Source organism: Pinus tabuliformis, chromosome 9 (assembly GCF_031772625.1).
Source record: "Pinus tabuliformis cultivar Carrire ecotype Pingquan chromosome 9, CPIR1, whole genome shotgun sequence".
In the NCBI taxonomy this organism is placed as follows: Eukaryota; Viridiplantae; Streptophyta; class Pinopsida; order Pinales; family Pinaceae; genus Pinus; species Pinus tabuliformis.
The window spans coordinates 1,325,762,533-1,325,787,443 of NC_142307.1; the positions used below are offsets into that span (position 1 = coordinate 1,325,762,533).

A 24,911-nucleotide genomic window follows, 5' to 3' on the forward strand; every position below is an offset into this window, starting at 1 on the left:
TTGAGAGGGAGTGTTAAAATTGGCAACTAGGGCCAAACACCATGTGGGTCATCTCATTTATGGCAGCTGATATTTTTCTTGGATTCCTCTCGTGGAGAGCGATCTAACGATATATCTGATTCCGACATGTATTAATGGAGATATGAATTTATTTGTATTTCTTGACAATTTGTCAAGGTCGGCCAACAAGTAAAATTGTGTTGCACGCCCCCTGCTAAATCCCAATGTCGCATATAAATAGAGGAGACCTTGAGGCATTATTTCACATCATCTCAACACTCATCTTCTCTCTCCTTACTTGATTGGGTACGCATAAAGGAGCAGCATCTCTCACACGTGTGGAAGGACGAAGTGATTTCTGATTAAGGCTGTGTTGATCGAGTTTGACTAGGATTGTAGGAAGGTACTTTGACCAGTGTTGACCAGCGTAGACTCCTCTTTGACTGCAGATTAGGTGTGGCTGCTTCTCCTTGGCAAGCCGCAGATTTTGGCACACAAACTGAGGTGATATGACCTCAGGTTTGACCAACGTTGACTGTTAAAAGGTTGACCGTAGATCTGTGCAACGTTGACTGAAGTTTGACTATAATTTCGGCCTGTTTTAGGTTGACTCTTCTTGCTGTTGGAGGCCGAGTTGACTGGGATATTGACCAAGCTGATTGGAGGTCAAATCTAACTTGGTCGACCAACTTTGACTTTGCTAGTTAGGGTTTTGTTGCTGCTGTCATAAAATTATAGAATTGTATATTTGTATTATCTCTCTCTGTTGAATTATTGAAGATTATAGAAGAATTGATCAAAGGGTTTCCCCACATTGGGGTTTGTCCCTGGCTAGCCACCACATCTAGTGTCTCTTGTCTTGGCTTGTCTTCTGTCGATTTATTTATGTTCTATCGGCATTTTACTTCATGTTAATGTGATTGCTAAACAATGAAATTGACATTGGGTTAATAAGAAGAAATTGAAGTAAATTGCACTAAGCATAGAACATACCATAATTTAACAGGTTCACCTTCCCCTATTGGTGCGTTGTGTATAGGGTGAGTGGTTCACCTTCCCCTATTGGTGCGTTGTGTATAGGGTGAGTGGTTCACCTTCCCCTATTGGTGCGTTGTGTATAGGGTGAGTGGTTCACCTTCCCCTGTGATACCCCATGATGATTGACATGTGTGTAGGGCGAGTGGTTCACCTTCCCCTCCGATTGACATATGCATAGGATGAGTGGTTCACCTTTTCCTATGGCATATGAATAGGATGAGTGGTTCACCTTCACCTGCTAATGCCCCAATATACGTCCTACCCATGTAGTCTGGGACTCATGGGAAGTACCTCTCATCTAGCCAATGAGTTGGGAAAAGTGGATAGGGACCATAGCACTACCGATGGACGCATCGTGTACTGCCGTACTCCTTATGTCTGGGATGCATGGTGTTCAGCAACTTGATTTGGGATCAAGTTTGATTGAGGTTCTACCTCTAGACTGACTTTTGTCAGTGGAGAGTGGTAAGGTCTTGTGATTCACTCTCTATCAATTCTTCTTCATTATTCATATCAGTGTTCAATAGAGCAAATATGGGATGAGATACAGAGATGGTACATGACGACAAGATGGCCAACTAGGGCCAAATTCCACCTTGGGACAACTCATTTGATGGAGATGATGATTGCATTAAATTCCTCTTTTCGAGAGGACCAAAATTGATATGAAAGATCATCCAATTTGGACAAGCAGAAGTGTGTTTTTGAATTTATGCCCACATGTGTAAATTGTTCAGATCAGCCACATAATCATGTAGGCTCATGAAGCCCAATGGATGTGACTCTTCACCCTCAACTAATTGTATAAATACAAGTGCCCTCTCACCTCATTTGGCATCATCATCACACACATGTCTACTCTCTCGTTCTCTCATTGGTTCATACCAGTGTTCCACGGGGACGTGCCTTGGCGCTCCCCCACGATCCGCGGACGGCGAAACGTTTTCCCCACGCCCCCTTTTTGGGGAAACTCGAGGAAACTCCCGGGGGATGTTTTCCTGGTGACGAAGTGCAACTCCTTTGCAAGGGGGACTAGGGGACGCATATGCATCCCTCTATGTTTTTGTCTAATAATTTAAAAAAATATGAAACTATATTAAAACTTCATTTTTAATAAATTAAATTATATTAAAATTTAAAACTTAAAAATAAAATAAAAAGAATAACAAAAATAAAAAGAATAACAAAAATTAGTAACTTAAAGTATATTAAAACTTAAAACTTAGTATTTATTAATATTATTTAGTACTTTTTGAGAAATTTACTAGCATTTCATTGCTCGGTGCTTTCTATGTTTACTTTTAGTTTAGTATTTTATGACTATTTTAGATTTCAACGTAATGTCAATGTCATTGTCATATGACGTATTTAATTTTTATCGTTTTTGAAAATTTGATGTGCATTGCATAATTTCAATTGTCAAATGATGAATTTATTAATTTAATTTAGATGTACCTTGTATCATACCAAATGATGAATTTAGAAGGAACATTTCATAATGTCAAATGATAATTCATAAATGATAATAGTCTAATATGTAATGATGATCATATTTAGTCTTTAGATGTACATGTCATAATTATTAAGATTTTCTATTTAGTTGTTGACATATTTTTGGGATTTTATTTTTTATTTTTTATTTTTATATATTATGTTTTTAATAATTTATAATTTTATAATTTATATGACTATGATGTCCCCTTATTTCCCAGAAAATTCCCTAAATGTTGGGGTTGCTTATATACATCCCCCATCCCCGTTGCTGCGTTTTCTCGTCCCGGAAACTCGGTGGAGCATTGGTTCATACAGCTATTGGGCAAATCTTCTCTCTCTCACACGTGCAGAAGGACAAATTGTAGGGCCGAATTTTAGGATTGTTGTAGGAGTTTGACCAGTGTTGACCGAGCACTTTGACTCATCCTTTGACTACGATTTTTGTGGGAAAATTTCGTTTTTAGCAAGCTGTATAGTTTGGCACAGGAACTGAGAATTTCTGGGCACTTTGACCACAAGGTTGACTGCAGACCTAACTACAGAGTTGATCGCAGAGTTGACCAAGTTTGATTGCACTTTTTAGGACTGTTTTGGGCTGACTTCAACCACCTTATCAGGCCGAGTTTGATTGGGTATGACCATGCTCCAAAAAGGAAGATTTGTTGTTGCGTTTACCATCTTTGACTTTTTGGTTAGGGCTGAAGCCTGGATTTGACTGTAGATTTGACAATGCTGTATTGACTCTGATTTGGCAAGTCAAAATTTCACTTTTGTACTCTCTCTCTTTGTTGAACATTGGATATAATAATAAGAATTGATCCAAGGGTTTTCCCCACATTGGGGTTTTTCCTTTGCATCTGCCAAATATGGTGTCCTTTTGTCTTGACTTGTCTTCTACATTTTGTTTCATTTTCCATCTACTTTTACTGTCAATGCGATTAATGTGTCTGCTATTGAAAAATAAATTGGAAATTGTTATTGGGCTGCTAAAGGAACATTGAAGTAATTGTGCTAAGCATAGAACATACCATTGTTAACTAAAATTAATACAAGGGTTAATGGTTTTGAGGAGGTCGAGTTACTTGATTTGGAGGAATTGAGGAGGCATGGAGATTTTATGGTTTTGGACATCTTGGATATGGAAAGATAATTTGCTACTGATGTCAAAAGCTACACTTGTTGCTACTGTTACCAGAAGTCTAGAATAAACTCTCAATGTTACAAGGCCTACTGAAGAGTGTGTGTAACTTCTGAGTCATGTCAATAATCTCAACTAGGACATTTCGATTGCATCGTGATGTTGATGTCTAAAAATAAATGTGATGAAACTTCAATACCTCTTCCTCTTGTGGATATGTGCAACCATAATTTCCTTTGTAATGCTCGGATTGTATAAGAGACTGATGTTGATTGTGATAAATGTTTTGTGAAAGGGAAAGTATTACAACATTAATAAAGAGCTATCAAGCAAGATGAAAAAGAAGTATGTGTGGTGCACATATCAAAATCTAATGATGTTATTTGTCCTAGGGTTTGTAAACCCTAGGTAAGTCTCAAAGAATATGATTAAGAAATCTCTAGGGTTTGTACACAAAACCCTAGAGATAAACCTTAAGTATTGAAGATTAATGTTTCCCTTGAAAGAAGAAACCCTTGCTTATGGAAGGAACGACATCATGTTGATAATGAGGATGAGGTTGATAAATTTGCGAGATGGATGCAAGAAGGCTAAGATCAAGAGGGAGCTGACATTTCCATATAATATTCAAAAGATATGTTATCCCTTGTGGGGATAACATCTTGCCCAAAAAACAAGGGAATTCACTACTAAGGTGACATTTGTGTTGGATCCCATTGTTGCCAGGGATCTAGTGCTTCTTAGCACCGGGTTGCTAGATTTTACAGTAACGTCACCATAAGATTATATTGTAAATATAATATTTTATTTTTAATTGTAAGTGGCTTAATACCCATAGTATTTGGCGACAACAATTTTGTAAAAGTTTTTTTTTCTTGGTCTTTTAAACCTATTCAATGTCAAGCAATGAGTATAAAGAAATGTAGGGTTCCATCACTTCTCTTGTACCCCTTAGTTTTCTTTTCTTTTCTTGTTTGTTTACTACAGGTTTTGAGGACAGTTCCACTATATTTTTAGAGAGCTCCAAACGCTTGGTAGTTTCTTCAGGTACATTGATAATAGATGCTTGGCCCTATAAATGCAGGAGGTCCTTCATTTTTGCTCTCTCATCCTCCAAGCACAACCATATCTTATACCTACTCCCACATAGTGAATCACTTCAATTTTTATAATGCTCCCATCTACTAGGGGCACCTTGCGATAAATAGATAACGGTCATTTCCTAGACCCTAGATCAGCGTGGACTAGGAGCACCATCCCAACTTCAATGAAACCCTAGTAGCATTGCCAATATAGACCTCATATTAATAGCCAAGTTAGTAGCCAGATGATATATTCCTAGCCACAACAATGAGCATTCGCTTCTAGGCAATAGGTCAATACTCAATCTAGCCCCTCTTCCAGTTCTTCTTCCAGATAGACATTTATTTTGTACTTTCTACATCTGGCCTTAGATGTTAGGACAGATGGTTCCTATGGACTAGGATGGGCTTGTACCATTGGTATCATAATGTAATGTGCCAAACTATAATGTGCTAAGATAATTCCACAAATATTTAAAATTTTTCTTTGGTGAATTTCGTCAAACATTTAGTGAACAAATATTTTGTCAAACACTTTGTATTCAAAGTAAAGAACACTTTAAGCAAGAAGATATATGGGGCAAATCATGAATTTTATTAGCTGGATCTGAAAGACTTTACAAGGCAAAAACCAATTTGGAACTTGAGATCTCACTCTAGCACTGAATGAGCCAATTCGTCCTTTAGAAATAATGATATGACTCGGCCTGCTCAGAGGAATAGATCTTGACCTCCAAGAATAGAAGGAAACTCAACCTCCAAACAGTAATCTCGAACCCTCCAGAAGCAATAATAGTCAATTTGTCCCACTAAAGAAATGTCCTCCAATAACCTGCAATTGAAGCACAATGAGAAATCTGAATAATTTCCCCGCAATACCAACCAGGGTGGCAATGGATGTCCACCAAAATCGATTGAGTACTAGCCAGGGTGGCAATTGATGTGCACCGAAACTAGTTTGAGATTTTTCTTGAAACCCTCAAGCTAGACTCGCTTGAGTCCACATCCAATCACAAGAGGTAATTACCAAAATTATAATCAATTAGGAATGGTCTTCTTTCCCTTTTTAAAAGACTTGCCGAATCTTCTCCAATCTTCTAGAACTTTTCTTTTTAATATTTTATTGATGAAGTCACTTATTTCCTCCACGTGACTTTTTGGCCCTTTTTATTAATAACAATTTTGCCCCTTTTTTATTCATAATAATAAACTCAGGGTGAGTTAGACCAAACTCCCTTAGTCTCCTTGACAATTTCCCCCTCTTTCTAGCCTAAAGGAGATAGTTAGGCAAGCGGGAATGATAACTCCGTGCTCAAGATAATCGGGGACATTAGCCATAGATTCTAGATCTACTCGCCTTTTACCTTTTCTCGGATGTCTTTACATAAGTTGGCTTTCCAAGATCTAGGCTAGACTCTTATTTTACTTTCTGCATCTTTCTCTTATATAGGAGCTGCTTTAGTGCTTTTCTTTGTATGGACATCATTGTACCTTACAATCCCATTGACCTACTTTAGTGGCTATTTCTCGGACGCTAATTCAATTATCTTGTCTTATCTTATTGTATTTTGGCTTTCAGCCATCTGTTTGTGTTCTTGTATAATTCCTTATCCAAGCTGTCGGTTTGAAGTCTTGACCAACACCATTGGACTTAGATTTAGGAATCCTCTGAAGTAACCTTTAGTTGATTTGTGCATCTTGATTCTTGGTTTTTTTGGTTGCAAAAAGGTTCCAGTCATGGTCATGAAAACAAGTTTCTCTCTAATCTCAGCCTCTCCAACAACTTTCCTTCCTGCACTATTCCCGCACTATTCTTATGTTCTCTTTCCTTTTCTTTGCTTCTCTAATCAATGTCTCTAAAATTTGTCCCACCTCATCCATTGTTTATCTTATTCTGCCGAGGGGACCCTTATTGCTTCCTTCACTAGTAATGCAATTTCAGATTTCCAATTTCATTCTCGTCAGTGCTTAAGAGTGAAGTGATTGCTGGTATCAATTCATGATGCCAAAAAAGTGCCTCTAATAGCACCATTATGATCCTAACTTGATGAGTGGATACGGCAACTGGAAATAAATATCCTTTTCATAGAAAACTGTAGCTGAAAATGAAAATCTGCTGTCATATGAACTGTTATGTTTGTGTTCTTGTATAATTCCTTATCCAAGCTGTCGGTTTGAAGTCTTGACCAACACCATTGGACTTAGATTTAGGAATCCTCTGAAGTAACCTTTAGTTGATTTGTGCATCTTCTTGGTTTTTTTGGTTGCAAAAAGGTTCCAGTCATGGTCATGAAAACAAGTTTCTCTCTAATCTCAGCCTCTCCAACAACTTTCCTTCCCGCACTATTCTTATGTTCTCTTTCCTTTTCTTTGCTTCTCTAATCAATGTCTCTAAAATTTGTCCCACCTCATCCATTGTTTATCTTATTCCACCCAGGGGACCCTTGTTGCTTCCTTCACTAGTAATGCAATTTCAGATTTCCAATTTTCATTCTCGTCAGTGCTTAAGAGTGAAGTGATTGCTGGTATCAATTCATGATGCCAAAAAAGTGGCTCTAAGAGCACCATTACGATCCTAACTTGATGAGTGGATACGGCAACTGGAAATAAATATGCTTTTCATAGAAAACTGTAGCTGAAAATGAAAATCTGCTGTCATATGAACTGTTATGTTTGTGTTCTTGTATAATTCCTTATCCAAGCTGTCGGTTTGAAGTCTTGACCAACACCATTGGACTTAGATTTAGGAATCCTCTGAAGTAACCTTTAGTTGATTTGTGCATCTTCTTGGTTTTTTTGGTTGCAAAAAGGTTCCAGTCATGGTCATGAAAACAAGTCTCTCTAATCTCAGCCTCTCCAACAACTTTCCTTCCCGCACTATTCTTATGTTCTCTTTCCTTTTCTTTGCTTCTCTAATCAATGTCTCTAAAATTTGTGCCACCTCATCCATTGTTTACCTTATTCCCCCCTGGGGACCCTTATTGCTTCCTTCACTAGTAATGCAATTTCAGATTTCCAATTTTCATTCTCGTCAGTGCTTAAGAGTGAAGTGATTGCTGGTATCAATTCATGATGCCAAAAAAGTGCCTCTAATGGCACCATTACGATCCTAACTTGATGAGTGGATAAGGCAACTGGAAATGAATATGCTGTTCATAGAAAACTGTAGCCGAAAATGAAAATCTGCTGTCATATGAACTGTTATGTTTCTGACCTTCATACATCTTGTCAATAGAAAAAACTTAATATATGGAATCCAAAAATATGAATTGCAAAACTGAGAAACTTACAACTGAAAAGAAATTTCAAATATCTGAAAATTTGGACTGAAGATCTGAAAACTGAATTTTCGAAACCAGAAATTTGATTCTTTGAATTTAAAAAGTGAGCTAGACTATTTTGACAATCAAAGAAACAACACTGAGTTTCTGAAAACATGCGAAGCAAGCACTGCTTTTTATTTTTTCAGACAGTACATAGTAAGAAAAGCTTTTCTGAGAAGGTGTTGACGCAAACACAGGCCTAAGAAACTCTAAGAACACGACAGGTTCAGGAATGATTCAGCATGAAATATCTTCCAAAATCACCCGCTTGGTTATGGTATGATGGCCTATTTAAAGTTTTTATTTCTATTGTGGCATTGTGCTAACTTGTCTTTTGCATTTAGGATATATATATATATATATATATATATATATATATATGTATTATTTAGAGAAATACTGCATATATTGCTTCATAAAACAAATAAGTACATCATGGAAGAAAGATAATTACAACACGTACAACAGGGGCACTGCGAAAATAGTAAATACCACCCTGGACACTGTGCCATGTAGATTTTTTTCTTCAGATTAGTTGCAACGTTGTGAATTTGAGGGTGGACAATACATCGAGGATTTGCTTGCTTCATATACTTTAATTGAATGAATGGACTATTTTGTTTAGTCTCATTGCTATTGACTTCTAAATTTGATAATTAAAACTTAAATCTGCTTGCTTGTTCTTTCATTATAAATGAGTCGATTGAACCATGTTGTCAAGTCAATTGCCAAGGCCACCTTACTGGTAGTTTAGGATGCTGTGATCCGCAAAGAAATACCCTTTTATGTTCAACATGGAAGCGATTCTTTTTGTCTTATCACATTGCTTACAAATTTTGATGCACAATGAAATATAAAATTTATTTGCTTGGACATGCTATTGTATTATTAACTGACTTATTTTTTCCACTTTCCACCTTAATTATTATTTGATGTTTGTCAGGGATTCAGGAAAAAGAATTGCTGATTTGGAGATGGAACTGACTTTGGCTAGAAGTCAAGGTTACCTTCATAAACACCTTAATTGGAATGCTACTGTCAGTAGTCAGAGGCTTCTTGCTGTAATAGGCATCTACACTGGCTTTGGTAGCCACTCAAATAGGAATAGAATAAGAAACACTTGGATGCCAACAGGTAAAGCTTGGGTGCTCTTGCATCACAAAACAATCTCTTACGGCAACCATTCTTTTAAAAGATCAATATATTTGCAAGAGTGTGGTTGCTGCTTTTATTGATGACTATGTTATATTGGCCTTGCTGCTTCTTCAAGTCGAAATGCGTTCCATCCTAATTATCAATATTTAGCATGAAATATATGGTAGATTCCAGAAGTAGCGAAGCTTTTGCCTTGAAACAAAACTATAGTTCAAAAGTTTCCCCTTAAGTTCATGACATTTCACGCAAACTTACTTTCTGTATATACTTCCTTGAATATTGTAGTATTTCAGTGGTGGTTATATTCATAATTTTGCAGCATGGTCTAGTAGATTCCAAAGCTTCTGGCTTCAAACAAAACTATAGTTCAAAAGTTTCTTCTTAAATAAATGGCATTTTGTGCGAACTTGCCTCCTGTAAGTACTCCGTTAAATGTTGTAGTATTTCAACGGTGGTCATATTCTTAATTTTGCAGCATGGGCTATCTTCCTATTAGATTAAATCCCTATTGTTTAATTTGCCACACCTTAAAAAATAAACTGTAGTCTACCTTGTGGAAGGGCTTTCTTTAAATGATTTGATGTGTGGCTTTCTCTAAATGAGTTTGGATTCTCATTTCAAGCATCAATGGATTTAATTATCCCGGATTCTTGTTATCACAAAATCTACCACCTTGGTGCAAAGCCTTTCACAAGGCGCTAAGCGAAGTGTAACGTGGAAGTGTTACCATTGTCACCTAGGCAATCACTCAAGGCAATAGGAAACCAAATCTAAGGAAACCAAGGGTACTTAGGGCAAGCGGAAACCAAATCTAAGGACTCCTATATTTAATACTTAGAATACCATCGCTAAGATATAACATTCAAGATGGTAATAAGGTGGTTTATTTTAAGGCGATTTCCAGATTTGAGTGTGAAGTTTTTAAAACAATTTAAGTTTAGCAAGTCAATATTGGTCAAAGAGGGAACCCCAAACACTACAAAAGAGGGAAAAACAATGGCTGTTGCAAAAATTGCCCAAAATATATCTATTACAGCAACCAAAGAAGTTATTACAGCAGCAAATTAAACAGCTCTTGGAGAATGGAGGGCTGAGAATATGAATTAAACTAGAGTTTAATAAACTAGCTAAATCTAAAAACTACAAAGCACATAATAGCCCTAAGAAATGAGACATCTAGCTCTAGAAGGGCTCAAAAATGAATTAGCAATGTTAAATATGAAGATAATATCAGTAGCAGGCAAAGTCAATGCACTTTTGTCCAAAATGTCTAGCTATTCTGTGGCTGAAAATAAATATATAGCTGTGACAAGCCCTAATTTAACCCTAAAACATAAAATGAAAGGTACAATTTTTAGTTTAATGGTTGACTATTGGGAGAAAGATTAGTGCCTACTAATTTTTTTGGTCATATGAGGTCAACTACAGCATTCCTTGAAGAAATGTTAGTATCTGTTAAACCTAGCACCAGTAAGTTATTAACCTAGCAGAAGCAAGATCTACTGATTAACTTATTCAACTAGGTTCTCAACTCAATTAGTGGAAGCAAAAACAAATAACCAATCTCATAAAAATGACACACGGATTCTTCCCAACAAAGATTTTCATTAATGATCCAAACTTCCTTGGGGTCCCGGCCCAGGATAATGGCTTAACTGAGAAAAATACATAATACAAAATAAACTTGGATCCAGTCTAGCAGATCTACCCTAGATCGGTGCTTGATCTTCTCTGAAAATCTGGATCTCCAGCTTCCCTGCTCTCCCTCGGACCCAGCACGTTGCTTACTGAGATGCCTCTTAATTTTGTGCTATTGTAGTGTGTTTCTCCTCTCCTTAGGTTTGCTTTTATAACTTTACATTGAGATAAATCCCTAACCCTTACTCTAATCTCCAAAGCGATTGATGACCAAGATTAGATCTTGCCTCACTTGAGATCAATGGTTAAGATTAAAACATAATCACTAAAGTAAATTATATACTTTTCCTAAGTTTCTTTTGGCTCAAAAAGCCAACGTAATAATATGTGTTTTTTTCTAAGTTAAACTTATTTTTTTCTAAGTTAAACTTAGGCTAAGTTACATTAGCAACTTGCTCACACTAGAGCAAGTATCTAAAGAGACTGTGTGCGACTTTTGCATGCCTAGACACATAGGCCTGTGCAGAAGTCCCTACTTGAGCTACAAAAATCAACAAGAAATGTTAGTAGATCTAGGGTAATAAGTAGGATTGTCCACTACTAACTCTAGAAGATCCACCTAGCACTTTTACAAGTTTTCAAGATAAAAGCAATGAAAGATTCTCCTCTAGAAATCTTTGTAAAGTTTAAAAGATAGGATCTATTCAAGAATAATAAGAGAATGCTCCCTTACCACTAGACAAGCACACTTGCACTTATACATTCATTCAACAAATAAATCCACGACTTAGAGAGAACATTTACTCAAGAAATCATTGGTCATCCATAAACCCTAACCATGAAAATAGAGATTGGAAAATCATCCACAAATCATCTTCTCAATAAGGCACATTTAGTCATGCATCCATAGCTAAGAATAAGAGTAGACAAGTAGTGAGATATATCGACAAGTTGCATTGATTCATAAGTGAGGAGTTCTTCTCTTATTTATAGGAGAGATCTAACACTTCGTTATCTACTAAAATCCGTAAAACATAAAATAATGCCTTTATCTCTTACAGACTATAGAGATAAGGCAACAATGCATAAAATAATCCATGATGCAAAATTGGTTAGGTCTTAGGACCCCCATTCATGTCTCATTAGTGAAGTGTAATGCTTAAAATATCAAGTCGTCTTCATCTAAAGTGTAATGCCCATCATCCAAGGCTAGGACATCTCAACAAGCTATCATGTCATCACAAGGTCCAATGCCCCTCTAAAGTGTTGAAATTCTACAAGATGTGCAATAGAATATAATTTTTTGCTAGGTAATTACTTATTAATGATTTTCAACCAATATTTTGTGCCACTGCATTGGATAATTACACATTAGAAAATCTCAGTAGTAATTGCAACAAAAATATTAAAGATCACATAAAGACAACCATGAGCAAACGAGACAATATTTTTACCCCGGGAAACCCAACCTTGGGAGAAAACCTAACAACTTTTCTTGGTTGAAATTATACTTCAACAAGGTTTACAAATCAACATTTTACCTAGAAATTTGTGCTAGTAATCCAAGACAAATACCCATCAAACCTAGTCAAAACATATGCTGGTCAATGATGGTCCAACTAGCCAAAATATTAGAAATTCAACACTAGTCAACCCAACTTGGTCAAACAGGCCTGCGGTCAAACTTTGGCCCTGTGGTTAATCCTGTGGTCTGTGGTCAATTTCCTGTGGTCAATAGTCTGCACGTGCAACCCTCCTATGGTCAACCCTTGGTCAAAACAACTCGGTCAACTCTAGTCAACTTGGTCAAACAAAGATCAAACTTGGCTTGGTCAAAGATTCAATCATCTTCAATCAAAGTGGCCATATCAATTTGACCTTCTTCTCCATACGTGCGGCTTGTCCAAGAGAGATAAGAATGATGAAGAGAGAGATAAGAGTTGCTCTTGCTTGGTGGAGAAATGAGACATCACATTCTCTTATTTATACATGTTGAATGGGGGGTCATAACCCAAGGGACATGCCCCTTCACAGATTGACCGACTTGTGTTAGAAAAATAAAAAATTGTATAATATATCTCGGGCCGAATTGGAGACCCTTTCGACATGCGGGAATACGTCCCAATGCTACAACAAAAATCAACACTCCCTCTTAGCGAGGGAGGTATTATCCTTAGCTGAAAATAAATTTCTCTTTAGTTGAAACTTCTCCTCCACTAGAAAAGTTCATGAGATTTCTATGTTGATGTAGTGTCTCCTCATATGCACGTCTATTTATATAGATCACTCCATCCTTGAGTAGGCAATGTGAGTATCCTGTGCTGTTTATTACTAGCCTAATCAACAAGCCAAATTAGCATGGCTTCTTAGGAGAAAGTCTACCCTTGGGCCATTCTCCCATGGCCAAATTAGCATGGCCCAACCCAATTAGCATGACTTCTTAGGTGAATGTATCATTATTCCCTTAGTCAAATCAACATGACCCTATGGATGCCAAATCAACATGGCTCCAATGGAAGAATGTCTACCCTCTGTTATAGTTGCCTTGGGCCATTCACCCCTAGCCAAATCAGTGTCGCTCCATCGGTGAATGTATCAACCTCCCCTAGTCAAATCAACATGACCTTAGCCAAATCAACATGGTTGTATGGGAGAAAGTTTGCCCTAATCTTGCAAGCATGTAATATTCCTAATGGAAATTTACAATGATAAAAAAAGCAATCATAGCAAAAACACACATAAAATTACACCACATTAAACACCCAGAAAATGTCAAAATCTGCGTTCAGCTGAGCCATTTTATAAAGATAAATGTTGTGTACAAGATAAGATCTTAATGCATGCACCTGGGCTTGTTCAGGGCAAGCTAACAATGCCCAGGTGATGAAATCAACTACTTGAACACAAGTGTGGCTGTCCCCAACCAAGCTATATGCTATCCCTCTAAAACTTGCACTGCTGGCTGCAAGAAATGGCTTCTAGGGCCTCCTCCAATGCTCAGAAAATTCCGGCAAATTAACCATGGGCTCTCCACGAATAACCCCTCAAATCTGCCCAGAAAATTCTGCCAAATTATTTATGAGATCCTTGTCAAAAACCCAGAAAGGGTTTGCTCTAGTTTTGACGCTCCAAAATTGACCCCAAATGCTTGGCCCTCCTCCACAAGCAAAAAATGTAACCTGTAGCAGATGTTGTGTTTGCTGCTCCACCAAAATGCTGGAAAATCCCCCACAATCCCCTCCAATCCAACTCCAAATAGCCCCAGCTCCTCAAACCCCTTCGCAAGCCACCCCACAAGTTGCCTCAACAAAGGACTGCACAGTCCATGGAGAGAATGATGCAGGCCCTCCTCCAGGAATTCAAATGGTTGTTGGGTGATGCTTTCTGTCCCTGCAAATCTCCCTCCTGTGCCAGAAAATTGATCAAAGAGTGCCCCAACAACAATACAACCCCTCACTTCGGGTCTTCTCTCCTCCAATCACTGCGTGGCTCCCTGAACTGCGTCCCAGCTAACTCAGAATTCGTGCTGCCTGCGTGGTCTTCCTTCCAACTCCAAAAATGAGTAGAATTTGCCTCCCTAGGGTGGCACTCGTGGTCCACCGAAGAAGAGGGTGAGATTTCCCCTTGGAAACCTCTGGTGCTAAACAACACCTGTGACTCAGCTGAACAACTTGAGCAACAAAGTGTAAAATGTCAAATGATCAAAAGTGCTGAATGATGCTGCCTTCCTCTTATTTATAATTGCTGCTCTCTTCCTTCACGTGGGCCCCTTCACCAAGCAATTCGAGCTCCCTCCTTAGCCATTCGAATTTCTCCATCAAGGGGGTGCGTATTTCATCATGGGGTGGTCCCCACATCCCACTATGTGCTTAATCTTTCCTTTGTCTAATGTTTGGGGCCTCCACTACCACACAACATTAAATTAGTTAATGTCCACCCACTTTTCCTAGGTTTGTATCCAAAATTTCCCCCATCCATAATTTACAAAAATTGAGCAAGGCACTTAGCAGATTTTTATTGGAGGGGATATTACAGTCCTCCCTGCCAAAAATTGCTTGTCCTCAAGCAATGCCTGAACAAGCATCCTCTCTAGCTGTTGCTTCCCACTGTCACTACAAAATGTGCCAGGGTCCTAGGTGCACCACTGAATTGTCCCTGACCTTTGCACTGCCCTGACATGAAAGAATCCCTTAATACCAGGATCCCTAGCTATCTTGTCCAACATGAAGCTCCCCTTGCTCCACTCAGTATCCTGCCCGGGATAAGTACCAGAAGTCACCTGCATACCGTCAATAAGTAGGGGATCATGATAATGTGGCATTATGCCCAACTCCTCGTGAAGCTGTCTTGCCACGTAGGCCATCCCATGCACTCCAAGAGTATACTCTCGAAGATACCACCCAATCCCTGCAGATATAGCGTCTCACCCACGTGAGCTTCTCTTGATATCATCCTGCTGCCCCACCTGCCATGCTAATGAAGTCCCCCACTCCACCAGTGACTTGCTAAAGCCCAATGGAAGATCTGCATGATCTCCCCTGTAGTAGCCAACTCATACATAAAGGTTATTGAGTTGTTAAGAGATGTGATGCTCAGGTCCCCTGCTAATTTCAGAGTGGTGCCACCATGCTGACACTGTGCTACTCTGACTATGACATTCTCCACTTCATGTGCGGACTGTATCCTCCTCTCCTAAGGCCTAGTGGTGAAAAATTTGTGAGAGCCAAGCTCATCCTGCCCGGGCATCTCCATGATGCCAATATCTACCCCTCCACTGCCAATCTCGACCCTGAGCAACAACAGGATAAGTCTGCCTCGCCATGCAGTGGAGGTCTCAGTGATCCCCCATGTGTCAAACCCAAGGTGAATTGGATCACCCTCTGCCATGACCCTACTCATCACAAAGTGGAGTGATCCACTCGCCAACCGGATCCCTGGATCCCACAATCATACTGGGAGCTCATAACTCCCATTCGTTACGGGATGTCGTTGCGTAGCATTGCTACCTGCTAGAACTCATCTGGCCCTCATCTCTGACCCTTGTATGTATCCCATTGGTGGACCCCAATTATCGGGAGTCTGTCCCACGCAAGCCAACCTGCCCTGTTCTTGCCAGACCACGCAGTGAAATTCGCTATCCCAACTCCTGACGATACACCTAGACACTGCTTAGAGTTTGGGTGCCCTCTTGTAGATGAAGTCTACCATCCATCGTCCCTCAGGCTCTTGTGACATCTCAGACTGTCTCGCCAGAAGTGCATCATGCAGTGCCCTCGCAAATGACTCCCCATGTGTGAGCCAAGAGTGGAACCTATGCTACCATGCGACAATAAGCCACGCAGCGATAAACCACGCCGTCCCTAAGCTTGTATCCGTCAGTCTATGCCTCCACCAAATGTCTCAACTGGAGAGTCATGGGTGGATAGGTCCCCAAGCGTAGGATCAAGAGTTTGTAGGGGTATTGAAGAATAACCCTATGGATGCTCCTCTCTATGCCTCAGATTTGTTGATAAACCAGTCGAAGACCTGTCTCTGTTGAACATGGTGTCCTCAGGGGCTCAACCGTGTCCTCGTCGATCCCGGGTGAGCTGCACCTAACAGTACACCTAATGTCCCTGTCCACAAGTCTCATTGGAGGAAACGCTCCAAGTGCCACACATTATGCCACTGCATAGCACCAAGTACCACCACACTCCTCGACATGCCACTGTACGCTGCATCCTGTCCCTGTACACCACAATATATCCCTGGCTACCGCTATACCACCCTATACCGTCCCGTGCCCTGTCTGTGTCAAGGCACTAGTCACTTCTTTTGAAGATTTTAAGAGAATTAGGGTTCTGAATTATTGGTGAATATTTGGAGGCATGGTCTGCTTTAAAATCTTTGAAGATGTGGGTAGACATCTAGTGCTGTTGATTTTCAAGTCTTTGAAGCTTAGAACTGATTCAGTAGCCTTTTAGAAAGTTTAATGATAGTATCCATATATATTTTGCTCTTTTCTGAACTTTGATACTATCCTGCCTTTGATTTTGACTTTTTTATCTTTTGTTTCTACTACAATTATCGTATTGGCTTCTAAATAATAAAATTGAAATTATTAAAAGAATCTGATGCGTGACAAACATACTTTAAATATGTATATTTGCTATTTGTTTATCTTTTGCTATGCAGGTTCAGCCTTGAGGAAATTAGAAGCAAAGGGGATAGTTATTCGGTTTGTGGTTGGACGAAGGTTTGCTTACTTGATACAACATTTAGTTAAATTGAGACATTGTCTTTTTCGTTATGTTTGTAGCTTTTGTATTTATAATGTAAGAATCTTGTCCACTTATATGTTTTTAAAATCAATGTTGCATCTTAGAGTAGCTTCCAGGGTGTTGTCACTGAAATGTAATATAATTTGGCTTTATATGCTTTTGCTATTGATCATGATTTGCAATATTCATGTTTGCATCTCACAGTGCGAATAGGGGAGATAGCTTGGACAGACAAATCAATGAAGAAATTCAGGAAACAAATGATTTCCTAGTTCTTGTAAGTACTACACATTTACAATGGAAAGTATTGACTACAGGTTTCATCATTATTGCTCACGAGGACTTATTTAGTAGAGGCTTGTGTTACACTCTTCTTGGAATCAATCTAAATGAACCTATCTATATGATGGGAAAGATGATGCTTATTGTTTTAAGGTTTGGCTATCTCAAGTTGGTTGTTGATGCCACAATTTTCAAAGCCAACACTCCCCTTAACAAGGTACTTAGCATTACTAAAAGCATCTTAGAATGAAATGTGTTTTCACTAAGTGCTGATGCTAATAGTAGCTTCAGATAATATTGGTCATACATTCTTGTCATGTCTTGGCTCTAATAATAGTGGAACCTATATTTTGAACTTTGTGTCTAATTATTCGAGTAACATTTTATCTTTGAGATAGTTGCTTGTCCATAAAGTAAGTAATATCATAATACACACTATTTTGACATTGTATTTGAAAGCATAGAAGTTATATATTTGAGTATTGCATCTATCCTTGTTATGCATTTCTTTTTGAGGCTGCTGCTTTTATGTTATTCTTCTTACCTCGAACCTCAGGCATTGACGTGACATTGTCCTTTATTATTTCCAACCTACTGAATTCCCAATTTTCTCCGGGAGCAGTATTAGATTGTCAAATCTAAAATCTAGGTGTCGACAATCAGGTAGTGGCTGATTATTTGAGGGCTTTATCATGGTGTGTGTAGCAATATACTTTTCTTTCAATCAAATTAAATAAAGCCAAGGAGATATGCTTATTGTGAAATTCCTTGGGTTGTCCATTTTTTAATGGTTGGAAACATTACTAGGTTCACATCCCTTGTCCTTCATTTGGGACTGAGGATGCCTGTCTCATAAGTGTCTTGGGGAGGTTCTTTTATCCTCATCGATGCACTATGAGATCCCTCCTTGTTCCTTTGTGGATATCCTCTACATTCCCCAACATATTTTTACACTATTGTAGTAAAAAGAATATAATTCTATATTTATTTGAGTGTTGCATGTATGCTTGTTGTGCATTTCCTCTCAAGGAATTTTCTTTTATGTTAATCTTCTTTCCTCAAACCTCAAGTGGGCTTATTAGTTGAAGTGATATTATGCTTTATTACTTCGAATGTAATGCATTCCCATTTTCCCTCTTGCAACAATATTGGATTGCCATATAGAGAATCTTGGTATCAAGTTCAACAATCATTGATAATGACATAGGTAGGTGCTAAGTGATTATTCGAGGACCCTATCATGGTTTATGCTGAAATAATACATTTTTTCCTATCAAAAGTAACAATGTTATGGATATGTGCTCAATGTGAACTTTCTTGTCTAGCCCATTTTTCAATGTTTGGTAGCATTACAAGGGTTTACATCTTCTTTGGTTTAGGACCAAGGACATTTGTCATTTGTATCTTATTGGGGTGTTGCTAGGTCTTGGATGGGCTGGCTTTCTTTCAAATGCTGCGGGCTCGTGATATAACATCTGCATAGGAGATAAAATCTTTATTGCTTACATATGGCTAGGATTTGGCATAATAATAACGAGTACACAGTTGGGGTCAACATCCGAGACTTAAGGATGGCACAAAAGGGGAAAATTCTGTAGAAATGGTTCAAAAACTTTATTTACACTATTACCAAGGACCACCAACCCTAAGTGGAAGCATCGTTTTCTTAACTGGACATAGAGGTAATTGCGGTGTTAAACCCAAAACCACATACCATTTACTAATTATTATGAGCACATGGAAGCGAGAGGACTCTTGACACTCAAGGGGTACAGTCAATTTGGTCTCACAAGAAACCCAAATTGATGAGGACACCCTTCATAACATAAGCGGCAATGACAGTCACAAGGGTTGAAGAGGTAAAATATCCAAAACTAACCAAGCCCTGCTTCTGTCACTCCGTCTCGTGCACTGACTCTTATCCAGGTGGTGGCACCAAGTAGACCATTTCCATTAGCAACACAATCTAACCAGAGTAGAACGGGTAGTCCAGCTCTCGGACCTCTAATGGTCTGTCATTATTGCTCAACAAAGCCTTTGAGGATCTTGGAACTGTCTTGGAGATCTAATAGTAACTTCTTCCCATGGATCGATTGTTCTTTGTATGCATGTATTTATAGTTTATTTCATTGTTGACTGATTGAAAAGACATTGATATTCTAGCTTCAACTCTTGTAGGAAAGTCACGAAGAAGCCACAGAGGAATTGCCTCAAAAGGCCAAGCACTTTTTTAGTTCCGTAACAGAGTATTGGGATGCTGCTTTTTATGTCAAGATTGATGATAATATTCATCTAAACCTAGGTAACTTAAAAATGTATTTCTTTACAAGCATGAAAAATTACATGGATAAAAATGGAAAAATAGAAAAAGGATCAAATACTTTCCCATTTGCAGGACCATTTACGGTTTGTTGAATACCCTACTTTCTTTTAACAATCTATGTTCATTGTTCATTTTGCAGATAAGTTTACAAAAGTTCTTGAAAGTCTTCGAGACAAACGGCGGGTGTATATGGGATGTATGAAATCAGGGGAGGTGATAAGCGAAGAGTAAGGCACTTACTTTTAGATATTCTCAGTGAACTTATGTGATTCCTTGTACACATTGGAATATTTGTAATATGTGATGTACCTAAGTAATCAAGAAGAGGATATTGATATAATAAATATTGATGGATTTGGTTGTCATGCTGCACTATATTTACTGAAGATTCCAAGATCTTTTTTGGATTTTCCTTACATGAAATTGCATGGTTGTCAGATGCAACTTATGGCATTTTCTCTGAACGCTATTTTCCATAGGAACCATAAGTTTAATACATTGTGATGGGACACATGTAGTCAAGTGAACTGATAAGTGAAAATTAAGACATTGGATTTTGAAAAATTCCAATGAAGTTGCATTATTTATTCTACATTGTTATATTCTTCACGATATGTATATCAAAATGTGAATAGATTGCTGATAAAATAATTGGTAATAGCTTTAGTTGTTTTTCTTTATTGTGTTCACAAAGGTTGAAAGGTTGTTTTCAGTATGTCCATGCGTGTTTCTTCCTTTCCATGTAAAAATGTGATTTAACAGCTTCTAACCTTAAATGAAATTACATCGTTGTCACATCCAAATTATAGCATTTTCTTCATATTGAATTTTTTGTACTAATATAAATATTGTAATAGAGACACTACTTTTATTTTCAAGAATGGAGTATGAGCCCTAAATTGAAGTACTAATCCTTGTATTTTCTGATCTTCCCATTGCATTTCAATTTACTTGCTGACTTGCTAGCTGATGGTTGTTTCTTTTAATTTCATCCAATTCCCACTTTGTTCGATTGAACTCTATTTGTATATTTTTGATGAATTTATTTTCAATCTATGCCTACTAAATTGAATTAGCTCCTATGGAACAATAAAAGAACCAATTGCATGAAACTATGCCTCACCAACTATCTGTTTACATCAAAGTCACCTAACATGCGGACACGGGACATGGAGGACACGAAAATATGAGTATCTGACACATGACAAGGTGACCTTCCAGAACATGACACAGAGGACAGAATATATATATATATATATATAAATTACACAGATTCTCATTCAATTTAGAAACTAAAACATGTACATGATGATGATACAAATCCAATCATATATTATACATACAATCATGATTCATCAATGATACAAGTTTACAACTAGTACTTACTACTACATCAATGATGATAAATTGATAAACACAAGAAATTAATCACAAACTGCAGTTTTCTCATTAAGTCATCAAAATCAAAATGTATTACATAGATATTGAGTCTTGACTCTTGAGGACTTCTGACTAACTAGAATCGTAGATTAGGATGGAATAATCTCATAGGCTATAGCTCATCAACATCAAAATCAGCATTAGTACCACCCTTGCTCTCTTTTGCATTCTCCTTTGCGTCCAATGTCATCTCTGCATCTGTTGGTGTGGAGGATGACCCCTCAAGGGTATCACCATCATCCAAAGTGATAGGCTCTGGCACTGGGTCATTAAGATCCAAGTTGGCCAATGCCAACTCAACACCGTTGGCCAAACCCATATCATCAGGAAACACATCGGACATCTTTGTCTTTCCCTTCAACCACTCCTCCCTATGCCTGTACATAAGACAGAGGTTGGTGTGCACATACACCATTGTCTTCGCCCTGGATTGCTCAAGCCTGCTTTTCTTCAAACTATACAGATTCCCATATGTGCTTCAATTCCTCTCGCAACAAGAGGATGAAGTAACCTGAGAGAGGAGCCTCATGGCTAACTGGTGTAGAGGAGGGCATGTTGGCCCATGAGTTGCTCACCAAGCATAGGGCTTCTTAGCCCCTTGTCTCTAATCACATCATAGCCTACAAGTCTCCTAGTGCTAGTGTAAAACTCTGCGAAGACATCCTCCACATCATCAGGGATGCTCTATCCTAAAATATTTGTCTTAATGCATCCTTCCTCCCCTGTGAAATCTCACCACCCATGTGAGGAGGGAATTTGCGTGAAGGTCTATCGTTGAGCCACTCAATGCTGTAGTATGAGTGATCCAAACAATGGAAAGGTGTGCAATTCTTGTATGGTGGTTGTTGAGAAATGTAACTTGTATTAGTCTTCATAATTGTTGTCTAGCTCATGACATGATTTATATGTATTTGTACAAAGAAGAAAAGAAAAATTATTGTAAAGATTAAAGATTTTTTTTAAGCGTGGGTTTCATGCTCTATTTATTATATTTCCAGGTCTAAACACCCATTGTGTGCTTCTAGGGTTGAGTCATGACTCATGAGTCATTGTCATTATGCTCTTGACCCTTCTTGGGCTTGTCATGTCAAAGAAAGAAAAAATATTTTATGTAAAATGATCATGTAAACCTCCTCCATCAAGTTGGCATACGCTTCCTTCAATCGTCCTCAAAAGGGGTGATCCAACCACTATAAATAAGAAGGAACTCGACCTCATTTGTTCACTCACTCAGAAGATTTCAATTTGCAAATTCTAGAAGAGAAAAGGAAGTGCGGAATACAAGAAAAGAAGCCTATCTCATTGCAAGAAGAGAAGGAAGCCTAGCGAAGAAGACTAGAAGACAAGCGAAGAAGAAAATGAATGAAACTTTATCATTTTCTATCATACGTGCGAGAATACTGAAGTAATGCAGGGCCGAAGGTGCAGGACTGAGATAGCAGGATGAAAATTTCAGAAGTAGAAGAGAGGGCCGAGACCTTAGTTGACTTGACCTCATTTTGAATGATTGACTTGTTTTCTTTGGAGGCTGACATGGTGGGTTGGAGGAGGTCTTGTTGTTGGGTCAAGGGTCTTGGTCGTCTCATTTGATTTGGTTCTTGAAGAAGAGGAGATATTTTTGGGTTTTCCCCTAGGAGAGGGGTTTTTCCCTGGCTGAGAGCCTACATCCTATGTCTTTGATGTTTTGATCTTCAAGCATTTATGTTTTTGTAGTTGCTTGATGATAAGATTCAAGAAGATAAAAGAAGACATAAAAGAAGTTAATAAGAATACTAAGAAATCACAAGTAACTATCAAGATAAGAAAATGTTTCTGCCTTCATGATTTTCTAACAGTGGTGAAGAAGGCCTTTGCGGATGTATCATACTCAAAGTACTCATTTTGAAAAATAATGGTCCTCATAGACTCAATCATGGAATACCATTCCTCATAAACCTCTCCTAGGATGGGTTGGTCTATATCTGCAAATCCTAACAAAGCAATGATAGGGTCCATGATCTTAATAGTAAGACCTATCCTCTCTCACCAAGCATCATCTAACATTGTATCCTTGACTCTATTTGAGGTTGCTTGATCTGTCTTTCTCCAAAAAGATCAAAACTCTGAAATAACCATGGCCCCAAGAGTGGTCTTGACCTCCCTCAATCTCTTTAGCATGACGAATGAAGAGGCAAACCGTGTATCTGTAATATTCAACAATGATAGGTTTGTGTACTCTTTGTAGATTGTGAGGGTATTGGTATGATTTTGTACAAAGTTTCAGGTATGCCGTGCATCCTCAATAAGATTTCTAATCCATGGCACATCAAAAGCAATAGATTTAAATGCTAGATTCAACGAATGGACAATGCAAGTTGTCCAAAATATTTGTGAATATTTAGCTTCCACAATCATGCCAATAACCTTGCAAACAGGTGCATTGTCTGTAATGATTTGCACACAAGAATCAACATCTACATCTTAAATAAATTTAATGAGAAACTCATCCATATATTGTGCATCTTTGTATTTTCTAAGAGCATCCACTCCTTTCAAGGAAACTGGTCAATACAAGGAAGACACCATGAAGTTGATGAGTGGATGGCGTGCTGCATCTGTCCATCCATCAAAAATAATACTAGCCCAAGATGTTTGCCATCCTAATTTAATAGGCTCAAGCATTTTATCCACCTCCTTTTTTGCCTTAGCGAGCAATGTGGTTCTAGCTTCTCTGAACCAGGAGGCACATACCCCGATGGAGCCCTTTGAGCTAAAGCTTGGCACATCTCAATAAATAAAGGTGACTATGCTACATTAAATGGTATAAAGTTGAGATTAAAAAAAGGCAATGGTAATATCAATCTCTTTTTGCCTCTCTTGCTGAAATATCTTGTCCATTGGACCAAGTGCCCTCCTTTTTGCTGCTTGACCTGCACCCCCACTGGAACTCCCAAATGGATAATTACTTTTCCTCAAGAATGCAAGGGGATCCTCATTCTTGTTTTTCTTAGATGTTGCAGCCACCATTGCCACACCAACATTGGCCTCTCTTTCTAGTTCTTTCCTCTTAGATGGACTCACTCCTACACATGCTCCAATTCCACAAGATGTGCCCAACAAATGCCCTTTCACATGAAAATAGGTGCTCTTGAATTAATGGTTGCAAAAGTTGCATGTCCAAAGAATATTGCTTCCTCCCTTTAACTTGCTCCATGTCTCTTGATGTCTTGTAGCATACTTCCACAAGGGATATTTCGGTGCTTGAGCCTGCTTTCTTGCTAAAATGATGTTTCTGTCAACATTTGAAGTTGCTATTGCAGCCTCACTTCCAACAAATGGAATATTAGCAGACCCTAATGAAATTGAAAGAGGGGGGAAATATCAATGGGGGCATTCCTCCCCTTCTTTTGCCCCTTTCCTGCTGCCCTTGATTGAGCCATGACTGTTGTGAATATAAAGAGAAATGGACCACTGTAAGGCCGTGCATGTAAACAAGAAGGGACTGGTAAACTGTTGTAGCAAAACTAAAAAAAATTGGAAGGGAAATCCACTTACCTGCACCTTGAATCTCCTCCAAAAGTCATCTTCCTCCTTTATTGGTCGCTCACACACTACTACAACTGCAAAACAACAAACAAGAATGAGCAAAATCAGGCCAAGTCCAACATTTAGTGGTGCGCAGGGTCATTTTTCCACAGGCACATGTCCAAAAATTGGGACACACTTTTTGCATGTGCATTCATCTCGGACACGATTCAA

The 24,911-nt window shown here is 38.4% G+C and overlaps 1 protein-coding gene across 4 annotated transcripts in view; it reads left to right on the plus strand.

The window, feature by feature from the left end:
• Positions 1–24,911, plus strand: part of LOC149153413 (hydroxyproline O-galactosyltransferase HPGT3-like) — a 248,362-nt gene that overhangs the window by 69,049 nt on the left and 154,402 nt on the right. For all 4 annotated transcript variants that reach the window (XM_089439496.1, XM_089439497.1, XM_089439495.1 and 1 more), the window contains 5 exons: positions 9,019–9,209; positions 17,043–17,103; positions 17,333–17,405; positions 19,589–19,712; positions 19,873–19,960. In XM_089439496.1, coding sequence (XP_089295622.1) covers positions 9,019–9,209; positions 17,043–17,103; positions 17,333–17,405; positions 19,589–19,712; positions 19,873–19,960 — 537 coding nt within the window. The remainder of the gene's footprint in view (positions 1–9,018; positions 9,210–17,042; positions 17,104–17,332; positions 17,406–19,588; positions 19,713–19,872; positions 19,961–24,911) is intronic.